General features: G+C 36.2%; 1 protein-coding gene across 1 annotated transcript; it reads left to right on the top strand.

The window, feature by feature from the left end:
- The first annotated feature begins 630 nt into the window (after positions 1-630).
- Positions 631-13,801, top strand: LOC139694095 (protein Wnt-6-like). Its single transcript, XM_071592522.1, has 5 exons — positions 631-901; positions 3,158-3,277; positions 4,108-4,364; positions 8,710-8,957; positions 12,420-13,801. Exons 1-5 carry the CDS (start codon positions 631-633, stop codon positions 12,631-12,633), a joined length of 1,110 nt encoding a protein of 369 aa, XP_071448623.1. The 3' UTR covers positions 12,634-13,801.
- Positions 13,802-14,079: the final 278 nt, after the last annotated feature.

Here is a 14,079-nt window from a genome sequence, read left to right as displayed (position 1 = left end):
GTTTCTTGCATTGAGGAATTTAATCACTGCCCTCACTTCACAACTGGCGGCGTTCTCAATTTTTTTAAACATTGTAAACAATCACAGAAACAACACAGGCAATGCTAGCGTCACGCAACTTGGCTCAGAGAAGGCAGACAAGCCACTGAAGCTATCTGACCTCGTCCAGCGGCTACTCGCGTCGTCAGCACTTCATGCGGCACGAACGGGTACTACTTTCCGGATGACCCTCGTAGATGAGATGAGTAACTTATAGATGTTATTAATTTCCACCTTCGCTCCGATAATCATTTGAGGAGAGAAGATGGTTGTTTTGAAGTAGTTTTAGGGTTCAATCTGATCAGCCTAAGTTCGCATCTTTTGAACTGCATGCTCAACTACTAATATGAGGAGGCTGACGTAAATCTTCGAACAGATGAAAATATTACGCACCTAGTGATTTATTTCATGGGTGGTTTTACTTTTGAGAGATTCCAAGGGTGAGATCAGTGGTGAACCAAAATCCGAATGCTATTAATGTTATTTTTCCATGTTTTTCCGTAGTGGCAGAGGTTTGATTGAGATCCCTGTAGTGATAGACGTGCTTTCTTCTTCCGTGAATTTTTCAGGGCGGTGGGCAGCCAGGTCCTAATGGATCCCACCCTCATCTGCAAGAAGACCCGGAGGCTGAGAGGCGGGGGCCACGGCAACAACCACCCTGGTGGCGGTGGTGGCGGCGGGGCCGGTGGCGGAGGGGGAGGCGGAGGGCGCCTCGCGGAGATCTGCCGCAAGGAGCCCAACTTGCTGCGCGAGATATCCCGGGGAGCGGCCCTCGGTACCAAGGAGTGCCACTACCAGTTCCGGAATCGGCGGTGGAACTGCACGGCCCTGCGGCGATCCCTCCGGAAGATCCTCATGAAGGGTAATGCGCCCTGGAGGGCAATGCTAGGCGACCGCAATCCGCTTTTTATGCGGAGCAACGACCATAGCGCATGCATTGCAAAAACTATCGAGTTTTGAAAAGCACTTCGAGATTGGAGGAGGAGTATAACGTAGCGCAGCGGTGGACTAGTCGGTCGAAAGTGTGTTGTGACGGTAGCTGGCGGACTTCCAATAATTCGTTGGAAGTTTCAATGGCTTTCAGGAAGAAAACTTAAAAAATAATATTAGAAATCGATCGTCTTCTAGGAATTGCGTGTTGCAATCAAAGAGTCTTGATTTATATTTTTTTCAATTCCGTAATGCGATTTCCCCCAATTTATTCCAGTAAATGTGATAAGAGTGATACATTTTTCTTTGGATAACCTGATTGCCATATGTAATAGGACTTAGAAATTAAAATAAACTACTAATAAATCTTAAATAATTTTACTCGAAGTGTGTCGTCCACCGTAGTTTTACCATGCTGCTAATCATGTACTGGAATTTCCATTTCCTAGGTATTATAATTCTTCTACTCGATCAATTCTCTCAAATGTCTTCTGGTGAAATTTAATTGAAGGAGGTTGCAGTTGAGTTTAATTTTATTTTCATTATTTTTCTCTAAGAGTAGCTGACGGTAAGAGTAACTTGTAAGTAGTTGGCAGTGTAGTGTGAGTGTACTATCTTTTTTACCATACTTTTATTATTTTACATGTGCTAATATTTAATTATAATCCTCATTAGTTCCCTCATTCTAATATTGTCTAAATCACCAGAAGCACCACGTGAACTTTTAAGGAATAGATTGAGAAACAAGACAATAGATACAAAATAGACGGCTTCGAACGAAGTGACTCGGAGACAGTTGAGTACTCGTGCAGCAATCTCGCCAAGAAACTTACCAGGTGAAAGAAAAAATTAAAAGAAAAAATATATTCGATTTGGACATACGCTTGACGTATTTAGAAATTTTTTTGGAAAATGTAATGATAAAGTAAAGAAAAGATGTAATATTTTGCGTTTATTCAGCCGCGAGTGACATACGCCGTGAATATTTTCGAATCCTCAGAAAAAAGTTGAATCAGATTTAATTCAAGGAGTTCCGCTACATTTACGAAAACAATGTTGCAGATATATATTGTGGATTGATGAAACGAAAGTGGAATGGCACAGAGCACTTGAGATTGCTCATAGCAGATCAGATCACTAGATAGAAATCTGAAAACAGATCAAATCACTCGATAAAAATTGAAAAAAAACAAAACTTGGAGAGTGTAAGTACTTTTTATCCTACCTTCTTGAATACCATAGCGTCAAGATTAACTGCCCCAACAATTCTGGCCGAATAGCCTAACAGTAATCTGGCATTCCTATTATGAACAAATCATATTCAACCGAATTAGCATAATAAAGGCTTGTTTCTACTCCAACATTCCCTTAAATCACGCCTCGTTACGTGACGTAGGGTGTAACGTAATGGATTAATTCAATGTATATATAATTAAAAATAAATATATTTATATAATAAAACTTCCACTTCGATCGAAAAACTCCTCTCTGTCCAATAATCTCGTTATTATATAATATAAGATTCATAACTAACATTCTTAAACCAATTACACGTTAACTGCATGGCTCATTACTGATCCAAAAAGAACTGTTAGTTTAATATTGAGCTACGGGTTGGATGTCTTCTTAAAGTTGTTGGGATTTAGATCTAAAAACAATGAAGGATAATATTTCATGACTTACATACTATCTTTTAACGGGAAAATGAAACTATTTTTCCTCAAATCATAATTGTATCCACTTTGTGTATAGAAGCCATTCAACATTTTACTATCCATTAAAAATAAATTGAAGTTTTCATTTCATGCGTGGTAAATCTGATGTGGATTTCTTCTTATTTTTCTCATTCTGTTGCATTATTTCAATCCCTGCCGTAAGAAACTTGCTCAAGGAAAGAAAAGTTTTTATAGCACTCGTCGCCCATTTTCGCCGACACCCACGTGTTTATTCAAATGATTACATCTTGTTTAAAATGATGGCAAATTACTTTTTACAAATACACATGAAAATCTGTCAAAGATCTACTTGGCAATATTCGTGCACTGATTCCATAGAGTTGGCAAATAAGTTTTTGATTGATAATTAGTCCATGTAATTCTATAATTTTATTCCTCTTCTCCGTTAATTGGAGACGTTACACACCTTATTTATCTGTTATTTGCTCTTATCATTAAAATCTTCTTTCCAGATACAAGGGAGACTGCATTCGTGCATGCAATCACGGCGGCTGGCGTCACGTATTCCGTCACGCGGGCGTGCACCATGGGCGATCTCGTCGAGTGTGGCTGTGACAAGACCACTTCAAGAGGTTAGCTGATTTCTAATTATGAATTGGAATTAGTAATCTATTTGAGTAATCCAAATCCGTTGGAGGCATCCATCTTTATCAACTAAGTTTCACATGCTTATCAGAGAAAGACATTGATTAAGGTTTAGCTCTGTGATTAGAGTTAAATACGAATTAAATATCGTACTTAAGAAAAAATGGAAAAAAATAACTTTGCTGAAATTAATAGAATTTTGCGCGAGCTTTCGATATAAGTTACGTAATACAAAGCTGTGTTATAAAATGTGCATATTTTTAAAAATTACGATGTATTTACTTGAAAATGTTGTGAATTTGTGAAGCATTTCAATTACTAACTCATTAATTAATGTTGACTTACGAATCCTAAATTTTGTCATCATATTTTGGCCTTAATACTGTTCTTACCATAAGTTAGAACTGGAAATGGAAAATATCCTGCCAGTAGCTGGAAAAATATACAATAAATTATCAATGTCTTTTCAAAGAATGATCTTTTTCAATTTTTCTAGTTTTTATTACTGAAGAATATGTAAAATTGTTCACTTTCCCTAACACTACCATTCCTAATAAATGGACGCTTGACGAACGAGGAAGCACGTCAAGGGTTCCAATTTTAATTCAAGAGGTCCAGTTTTTAGGGGAGGAACTGTTTCAAACGATGTTAATTCTCCTCTCTTCCTAACTCAACCGCCCGAGCCCTTGTTTGAGGTCATTTCGTGTACACCGTTTTCCTTCGGAGCGAAAGAGAAGGGAGCAAAAAGAAGGAAAGAAAGGAACATTTTACGAGAAAATAATGACTTCTGTCTCTCTCCTCTCATTTCCCGCGCCAGGTCGTGGCGGGGGCGCACCATCTCGTGGGAAGCCTCCAGGGGGGGCGATGAAAGGGGCGCCGATGGGCGCCTCCACGCCGGGTGTCGCAGGCGCCATGGCCAACATGGGCGACACCGGAAGCTGGGAGTGGGGAGGGTGCGGAGAAAACGTGAACTACGGCTACAGGAAGTCGAGAGAGTTCATGGACGCCCCCTACAGGAGAAGGAGGGACATCAAAACCCTCGTCATGTTGCACAACAATGACGCTGGCAGACTGGTAAGCGAGAAGAGATAGTTGGCTATTTGACTAACTGTGTCTTCAGCGATTTATTTAATCACGAATTTTCCTATTCCTATACCCGTTGATTCTCGCCTACTTGCGAAGCATGGTGCACGTGTACTATGGGTAGAGCTTAACTTATAGAAACTTGGAGTGAGGTTTATGCAAGCATGAAATTTATACTTGGGTCATGACAGTATCTGTATGAATAAGTGCATTTTCCATTTGAAAAAAATGGTAATCACGCAAGATCCTCTCAACCTTGTGAAAGGAATGCGGCTGATTTTTCACATGGCTTGTAGTGAAGTGAGTAAAAAACACATCGCAAACCCTTTCATATTAATTTTGGAGAATTAGTAAGTACAAGAATCGAGAGATTAATCGTAGAAACGGCACGTTCAAAATGTAATTTGTGCCGTTAACGATAGGGAACTAAAATAATTAACGTGAAAATTGTCGAGGAATCTTTTTGACTAAATACCCTTTCAGCTTTTATTATGTTCCTTAGCAATGTTTTAAAACGACTAATAGTTATTTTAAGATCGTAGTCGTAGATCATGTCACAGTAATTGGAGCATAGATAGTACACCGTATGTGAAGCCATTGCTAACCAAGTCGTCGTAGAACTTACATGCATATTAGTTTTCAGTAATTGTCGAATCTTTTGTAATATGGTTTATTTATGCCTGTTGTTGATCACCTTTTACCATACAACAAGTATAGTATTTTAAGTATTAAGTTCATAAGTATTTTTTAAGGCACCATGTAGGAGTCGTGGATGCAATTCAAATACGATTTTTTCCTTGTTTCATTACTTGGTATTGGACCAAGATGATCCATGTGCATGTATGAAGAAGACTTGCGTTAGGCAAAGACGCTTTCGTAAGGAGAAGGAAGTTGATGAAAGGCATTGTTGTGCGAGGATGCTTAGAGATTGGTAAAATCTTTTATATGTATCGTAGTTTTTTTAAGGCTTTTGATGTTAAAGAAGGATGATAGACAGACTGGAGATTTTAAATGTGGGTGTCGATAAGGATGTACCTAAAAGGTAAAATGGAAGGAGAAGTAAATAAACGAAGTATTACTCGTGGTGGGGAAGGAAAGAGAGTTGGTGTTTATAAATCCAGAGGAGGCAGGAAAGATTGTTGAGCGGTATTTTGATAGGCCATGGTATGATTTCAATGATTCCAAGCTCAAATGTGTAAAAATGCATAATTGGTGAATGAGTAAAATTTGTGATTTTCGCAATAAATTTGTCATGTTAGTACCAGTTTCGCTGCATAGATGACATCATCATGCCTAGTGGTACCTGATAATTTCGCCTATGCGACGGAACCGGTTATGACGCATAAAATTCATTGTAAAATATACAGCATTTATTCATTCAGAGAAGCGATAAAATATTAAAGTCGGTGATCGTGGGGAATACATGACATGGGATGGATAGGGGTAGGGAAAGGACAGGCATATGTTGGATGGAATGAAGGGAGGCAGTGTGCGAAATGGAGGAAGAATCCATTGTAGCATTGGATGTCAGGTTGTGTTTTGTTAGGAAAGTCAAGGAAATTGTCATTTTTCAATCTTTGTCCTAAACGTACCTTAAACGGTAGGGTGCCTATAAACGACGTCCTAATTATCTAATATTAATATAAGTTCCTTATTTTTGAAAATTAACCATCATGCGAAATAATGAAATTGTAATCTTCGACAGCTATTTATTTCGTGCTACCCGTTTCAATGCTTATGTATTTGATGAAAAACAAGTATTATAATCTAAAGTGAGGCATGCACTGCAAAATGAGGGTAGTTAGGTATATTTGAGTGACCTCAATTATTTCTTAGGAAGTCCAATCCTTTTACTCGACTCACCCTACCTATTCCTTACCATCTTGATTTTTCAGTATTTATAGATGCTTCCTCATAATGAACTTTTAAACTTGTCCTGTACCTGAGGATGATGCAAAAGCATTGAAACGCGTTTTACGAAATAGATTGCTGCGGAAAATTAACATGCTTTCATTTTAGATAATGATTTAATACCTTTTTCAGTTTATGAAAATGTCAGGCATGGGTATGTGCATGTGAAATTTCATTCTTGAAATGCCCACTGAGTTTTTGAATTGATATATCTCACAGCATGAAATCCGTATTAATGTAAATAAATGGGAAAAGTTCCCTATGTGAGAGGTTCTTTCTATAGTATACTTTATCTTTGGTTCTTACCCTTGCATCTTTGATCATGCATAAAAGAAGTGCGCAAAAAAGAGGCATATTTTTTAAGTTCCTTCAACATTTTTTTCCAGAGCAGAAAATTCCATTGTTTTTACATTCATAAAATGCAATGTAAATAACTGGGAGGTATATCTTGTGCATGGATGAAATGAGGTATATCTGTTAAGCTCAATTTGAGCATATTTCTGGTTCATGGGCAGAATAAATATCGAAGTAAGAGTTATCATTAAGATTTTATTTCACTTTTAAACTCGTGTAGAGTGGGCATACTGTAGAAGATGGCATTTCTATCCCTCTCAACGATTTGTTTGTGTTTGGATAATATTCTGGTATTCTATGTTCATGCTATATCTGCTTGTGGATACAGACAAACTTAATGCACCCCAGCATGTACCTCCCTCCGATTTTGTATATTATTTTCTCAAAAAGTTTTTTTACTCCTAACCTACAAATTTCTCCATGGATTGTATATTCAATTCAAAATGTTGTTAAATCTTTATTTTTTTAACCACAAAACTGAAGACTTATGATTAATTTTCCATGAATCAATATTTTTCTTTCAGATTTAGTTTTATCATTACTTCTACCTGTCCCTCAATCGGAGCAGATATGTACCATGCTATGATTATTTTTTAAATTTGTTTATGTATAAGCCGTCATTGGTGTTTATTTTGATTATCGTCAAAACATTAGTTTTCACCAAACATAGATCCTTATTTCTCGAATAAACAATGATAAAACCAACAAATGTCTATGCACCTACTTGTACTCTACATCTCCATAAATTTTAAATCAATGAGATTTGCTTCCAATGTTTCCATTTCTTTACCTAATACGTGATTTTGCATAGTTCAATGGCATTTAATATTAAGAAATTTTTCTATATTACATTATTTGGCTGTCCTACAGTAACTGAAAAATTAAAAAGATTTTCTTCCTAAAAATAGATTTAGCATTTGATGGTCCTTGCCACGCATTGGTCTCTCGCAAAAGAGAGGAAAGTGCTAACAGATCAATTCAGATCATATCAGATATATTATATATAGATCAGATCTCATTTCCCCTGCTTAAGGACTCTACCACCATATTTTCGTGGATGGTATCCCAACACTCCCTGACGCACGACCCAAAGGGGATGGGTGTATGAATGAGATTATATGTTGTTTAGCTTAGACACTCACAATAGAAAAATAATCCTCTTTTTGGATAATTTTTTTGAATTCCTACAATTATTTCTTTGGCGAATACTTCTTTGGAAAAAGGCTCAAAGTGGGTGAAAAGCTCACAGCGCTTTCTTTCTAAACAATTGCTCCGGCAAAAAACGCGCAAATAGCGCTTATTGTGAAAAATATAAACAAGGTATTAACCATAAAGAAAGCTGTCTAAAGAATTTAGACCTACACTGACCCACTGAAACACTTAGCTCAAGAAAACCATTATCATTTTTCATCTTAAACATTTGAATACCTACTGCGTGAACGACAATCATTGTAAATATATGGTGAAAATAATCAGAATTATTTAATTTTTCATATTACCAGGCTCAGATTTTCCATAACATTGTTCGAAGTTTGACCCAATTATGGTCATTGTTGAAAGAGAAATCACGATATAATGAATAGACTGATTAAATGATAACCCACTGGAGAGACTCACGTAGAACGGCTTTGGTAGAAGATTTATGGGGGTTTATATTAACTAATTAAATAAGTTAGAGAAAAATGAATACATAATTATTAACTGTACTTCCTGAAAATTGACTCTAAATTTATTTAAAAGCGGTGTAGATTTTTTGAGTAAATGGCATCCAATTTTCAGAATTATTTAGCAGGTGAATGATTTCACAATTGTTGTCATTTTGAGGATTACACATGTGAAATTTCAGGGACAGTGTTCGTATAGTGTGAGGGAGGAAGTAGTAAATGAGTCTGTCTGTCAGGGTTTGTATCTCCCTTATTTTATATTGGTGGTAGTCTCTAATTTGGAGCCATAGTAAATCCCTTCGGTGTCACCAGAAAAACTTAGGAGTACTATCTAAAGTCTGCCATTCTTGCTCTTTTTAAGAATAGTTGAGACTTCCAACCTAATTCCTATTAACTTGTGATCACAGGCTGTGAAGAACCACATGAAGACGGAATGCAAGTGCCACGGACTGTCCGGTTCCTGTACCCTGAAGACGTGCTGGAGGAAAATGCCTCCGTTCAGGGAGGCCGGGGATCGACTCAAGGAGGCGTTCGACGGCGCCGCCAAGGTCATCCCGTGCAACGACGGTCGCGCTTTCATGCCAGAGGGGGCCACCATCAAACCTCCTGGTCGCCAGGACCTCGTCTACTCGGAGGAGTCGCCAGATTTTTGCGGGTAATGGACGTAGAATTAAATTTGTTCCTGACGGCTTGTATGCTCTCAAATTGATCCTTGGGTGCAGACACGCACCCCATGCGGGATGCATGGGGAGTGTTCAAAAAGGAGACCGCGGTCGACTCGAATTTTTCATGTCTGCTCTGTATTTGCACATAATCAGAAAAATATTACAAAATAAATCGCTGTAATTTGGTAAAATTAAGTGCTATAATGCTGGACCATTCCATTTATAACTCTTCTCCAGTTAATAGTTGTCGTCTATGAACCTATCCCTTTATATATGCCATAGTTTCCTTTATGGCAAAGTGTATACATTCCCGCAAATACTTGCCTCTTTCAAACATTAATGTTTGTTGAATATTTATCATTCAACACCTGTTTGTGATAAAGTTTTTTTCAATTGGAATCTAATAGAGATTAATGAAACGTTTTATCATGTAGTAAAAGGCAACAAGGATTGAATTCTTTTTTTTTTCGTTTGGAATATTGGTTCATATACAGGTATTTATGGTTGTCTATGCTTAGGAAGGAGCAATTTTAAAAATAATGAGCTTTGGAAAAATGGTCTAATAATTTTTTAAAATAAATAGATGTCCCTTTCTTTTTTTTGCTGATGATTGTTAGTTAGTCTCCATAGTAGACGATAGATAGTTAGTTAGTTAGTTAGCATCCCTTGTTAGTTGCTAGTTTGCCGCTTTAATTTTTGAAAATGAATGTACTACATCGAAGCAATTGGGACTGAAATATAAGTTGATAAACTATTGGGCTTAGTTACCTATGAGGTTACTTACTTAGTTACTCTAATCTGCTGAAAGATATATTGATTTTGATACAGGAATATGCAGGTATCTTGAAAGTCTTCGGCAATAGTTCTCACAACAAACTGATACACAAAGGAAACATTTTTGAGAAAGTTGGACATTTGTTATTTCGAGAACGTTGGAAATGCTTATCTTATCGTAAACAAAATACGTTCAAGCGAAGCATTTTTAACAGGGTGCTCATAAGTTGTGGTTTTGATTGAAAAATTGGCAAAAACTATTGACAGTTAATAGCAGAAAGGAAATTAATTACTCTTTGGACTTACTGGAGAAATTTTATGCTAAATAGTGGACTACTTGTGAGAGATATTCAAAGACTGAACGTATTCCCTAGGAGAAGGGACTAGAGACATTTTGCCAGTAGATCAGGTTTGAATCTTAGGTGATATTCATTTTCATTTATAATTTTAAAAAATATTTCACTCTAACGATATTCACTTCATTCTGCATTAATTGTCACAGGACCGGTAGAAATTTCTCATAGCCCAAACCCAAGCAATGACCCAGGTTTAGTTTTTAAAAATTGTCCATTTCATTTTTATTCATATAGGAAGGGGCACTGCATAACTATCAATCGACAACAAGCTACTCCTCACTTTTAATCGTATGCCGCTTTAAGATTAGATCATTGCAAAGACTTTTGACAGATATTCCTTTTGAGAATTAAGACAATAAATCCCGATGAGCTCGCTCTCGAGACAACCGTTCTATTCTATATATCTTATCGAAATTCTGCCTTAGTTGTTTTTTAAGTTCTGCCTTCATATACTCTCTTTGTCACTAAGTCGATAAACTGAAAAAACATTTGATTGACTTAAATATGAATAGTTAACTTACTGCCGGAATGAGGATTCATCTAAATATGCCACTCGTCTCATCTATTTTTATTCTGACAGGATATACCGTGAAAATTTATTTTCATCTTTGTCACTTAATATCAAATCCTCCACCCTGTCGTGTTTCAGGAATGCCCTGAATGGTGTAATTTTGACGCACTTGTGGAAAATAATAGAAATGGCAGATGGCAGCAATTCTATTACATTTTTGGGCGTTTTGAAAATGGTATCAATTTGGCAACTTTAAGAGGGAATTCCTAGGATTTAAATGCAATATACCGTAACTTTACAGAATGCACTATTCGGCTAATATAGCTAGTGGTCTTAGTAATTCGAAAATGCCAAAGGAGAATCCATTTTTCTTTACTTTTCTAAACATCTTAGTCTGCCATGTCTTAGACTGGCTAGACTCTTGACTGGAAGATCTTCTATTTCAGAATTTTTCCCAATACCTCATTTAATATATAATTGGTTGTGGAAATCATACGTCGAGGGAATTAGGGTCAGTTCCTTATCTATGTTGATTGTGATTTCCCAAAATAAGTTTGGACCCATGACATTACGAAGTGTAGCTTTACAGAAACACTCCAGCGTGCAGCAGCCTGGGTGATTGGCAATGTCTGTTAACTTTTGTTCTTTTGATTTATCTTATTAAAACACACAAAACGATATTTCTTATGAAAATTACTCGGTTTCATATTGAATGTGGCATAATGATCCGTTATTATAATGCAAGCGATAACTTTAGTATTAAATAACGATATAACTCGTTCTCTTTCAGCTCAATAAATGAGCAGTGAAAAATTATTGCGCAGAAGATTATGATAATCAAATACAAAACTTGTAGTATTTCGCTCGTTGTCTCCGTTTGTAGTAAACTTTTATGTATTTAATCCTATTTGCCTCTCTAAAATTCATCTTTTCTTAAAATTGATCTGAATTGGTCATTCCTAAATTTTATATTCACTTACCTCAAATCATAATTCTTCTATTCATGTCACAACTCAGTAAACATTGGCAGTTCTAGCTATGTTTCATCATAGATACAGAAAATAAATGAACAAAGAAATTAAAAAATAATATTCGTAATCGAACATTTTTTCCTAAAATTAGAAGAGATTGATCTTTTAATATTCACAAATTATGTAAATAAGCACTGTAAATATTTATGCACCGAATTTTGCTGAAAATTCCCTCATGATGAATCAGAGACCTGTACTCCTGATAAATCAGAGTCCACTAATTTGGAGGAGAACTGATCATTTTGGCTAAGATCATACGTATAAGATTTTCTTCAATTGGATCCATGAAAATTCAAATTCAGAATATTATTTCTCTAAGGTGAGTTGTGATACAATGGTGAGTTGATGTAATGAGTATTTGCTATAAATGCACAATAAATGACATTAGAACTATTTATACTAACATATTACATCTTCAGGTACAATAAATGACTTGAGTGAAACTCTTCACGTAGTGTGTTGAAGATGACCGAAGAAAAATGATCATTGTTGATTGAGAGATAATAAGGTAGTTACTTAAAAAACCTTATTGACGATATTCTAATAGTTTATTAGTATGTAGTAGTTTATTTAGAACCTTTATTAAGCTAGCATTGAAGCTAGCCCATATATTTCTTGAAGACGGCATTATTGCTAGGTAAAAATAAAGAAGGAAAGGTATGAAGAGAGAGAAGTGAATCAGTAGTAACTTTACTCATGCCTAGGTTTAATTTAACATAGAAAAATTGAAATGAGAGAGATATTCCATTGATATAATTATTTTTTCCTTTCATTTTCCAGCCCTAACCGACGCACGGGATCGTTGGGGACAGTGGGAAGGGTGTGCAATAGCACTTCCTTAGGTGTCGAAGGTTGCGAACTCCTCTGTTGCGGTCGCGGGTTTGACACCCGCACTGTAAAGGAGAAGATCAACTGTGATTGCCGTTTTCGGTGGTGCTGTGAGGTCACTTGTAACACTTGCATAGTTCGGCGTGCGATCAACACTTGTCGCTGAGTAGCCGACACACTGTGTCCCCTAGTACACTGAATGATGGCCTGCAAGAAACAAAATGTGATGTGAATTAAGAAACTCTTCAGAGAGTGCAATTCCCAGGAAATGAACAAAGGAAGGGCGAAGGACCCTACATATTTTAAGGCGACTTATTCGGTGGATTCTCTCGAAGAAATACATTGGTGGGTGAATGAGAAACTATGCAGGGTGTGGACAAACACCAAATTCATTGAAGTTTTCCTGGATTTGTGAAATACACCGGCACAAGATTCTATGGAATTTACTCTTTTCTCCTTGAAAAAATCAATTTATTGCTCGACTGAAGTTTTTCATGTGATAGGTCCAAACTTTCTACAGACACCCGGGAGAAAAAGGGAGAAGGATGAAATGGGGGATAGCAATCAAAAGTTGCTTGTGAATGAATATTGCAAGTTTTATTTTATAACGATTAAAATATAAATTGATTGTTGTTCCAAAGTTTAAAAGATTCTGCTGTAAATTACCTGAATTGAAAAGACGAAATTTGGTGAAATTGTAAATGACCTGGCCTCGGTAGGCTAAATTCAAATGATTATTAGAAGGAATCAACATATCCGAAGAGGATTGTAAATAACTGTATCATCGTCAAAGCTATTACAAAAAATTAATTTTCTCAAGATTAAACAAAATAATAAGCTCATTTTTCAGCGAGATACAAACACTACAGCACAAAACAACGCGATCAGCATCAGTACATAGCTGTATTTTTCATGTGGAAATGCATGGTTGATAATTAATAATTCAATGAAAATTCCAATTCAGCGTTGACCATGATTAACTATCTTTGTTAATTTCACCCTTCACTGTGCACGAATCGCAACACATTGGCGGTCTCATGAAACGATGGTCCACGAAACGCTCTCAATTATGACTGCTACCTTAAAAGGTGTTATTAGTGTTGCAATGCGGTCCAACTAATGATAATGATAACGTTTCCCCGTTGAAACGAGTTTCCGAAAGAACATTTACAGAGGCCTAAAGCCTTGTTCTTACAACTTCGTGAATGAATAAAGTTATTTGAATAAAGAACTTTTTTAAATTGTGTAGCAGTTACATTAAAAATGAAAACAAAACGGATTTAACAATCTCACCAGACAATTCTAAATATCTCCTAATTTTATTTTGCTCTATAAATATGGTATACATGCTAATTGATGTTTATCAATTATTCTCCTCTGTTCATTCAGCGTAATTTTAAGATTGATGCTGAATTAAAATTTTTGCTCATAAATTGATCACTTCAAAATTAATTTTTGCGTTTCCATAACTAGAAGGGATTTCATTCAATTAATTATACTTTTATTTACGTTAAATACTACTTTTATCTCTCGGATTAGGAACGACTGAGGCAATTCATAGAGATAAAGAAAAAAGCGCTGTTTTTTTATTTATTATTGTAACATTTGAGGA

This window comes from Hetaerina americana, unplaced genomic scaffold (assembly GCF_022747635.1).
Source record: "Hetaerina americana unplaced genomic scaffold, ioHetAmer1.1.p SCAF_5, whole genome shotgun sequence".
NCBI lineage: Eukaryota > Metazoa > Arthropoda > Insecta > Odonata > Calopterygidae > Hetaerina > Hetaerina americana.
The sequence above is the reverse complement of the archived record's forward strand: the minus strand, read 5'-3'. Positions and strand labels throughout refer to the sequence as shown.

Coding starts and splice junctions, on each gene's coding strand:
- LOC139694095 (XM_071592522.1), top strand. CDS start 631: ATGGATCCCACCCTCATCTGCAAGAAGACCCGGAGGCTGAGAGGCGGG. Junction 3,278..4,107: donor TGACAAGACCACTTCAAGAG/GTTAGCTGATTT, acceptor TTCCCGCGCCAG/GTCGTGGCGGGGGCGCACCA. Junction 8,958..12,419: donor GAGTCGCCAGATTTTTGCGG/GTAATGGACGTA, acceptor TTCATTTTCCAG/CCCTAACCGACGCACGGGAT.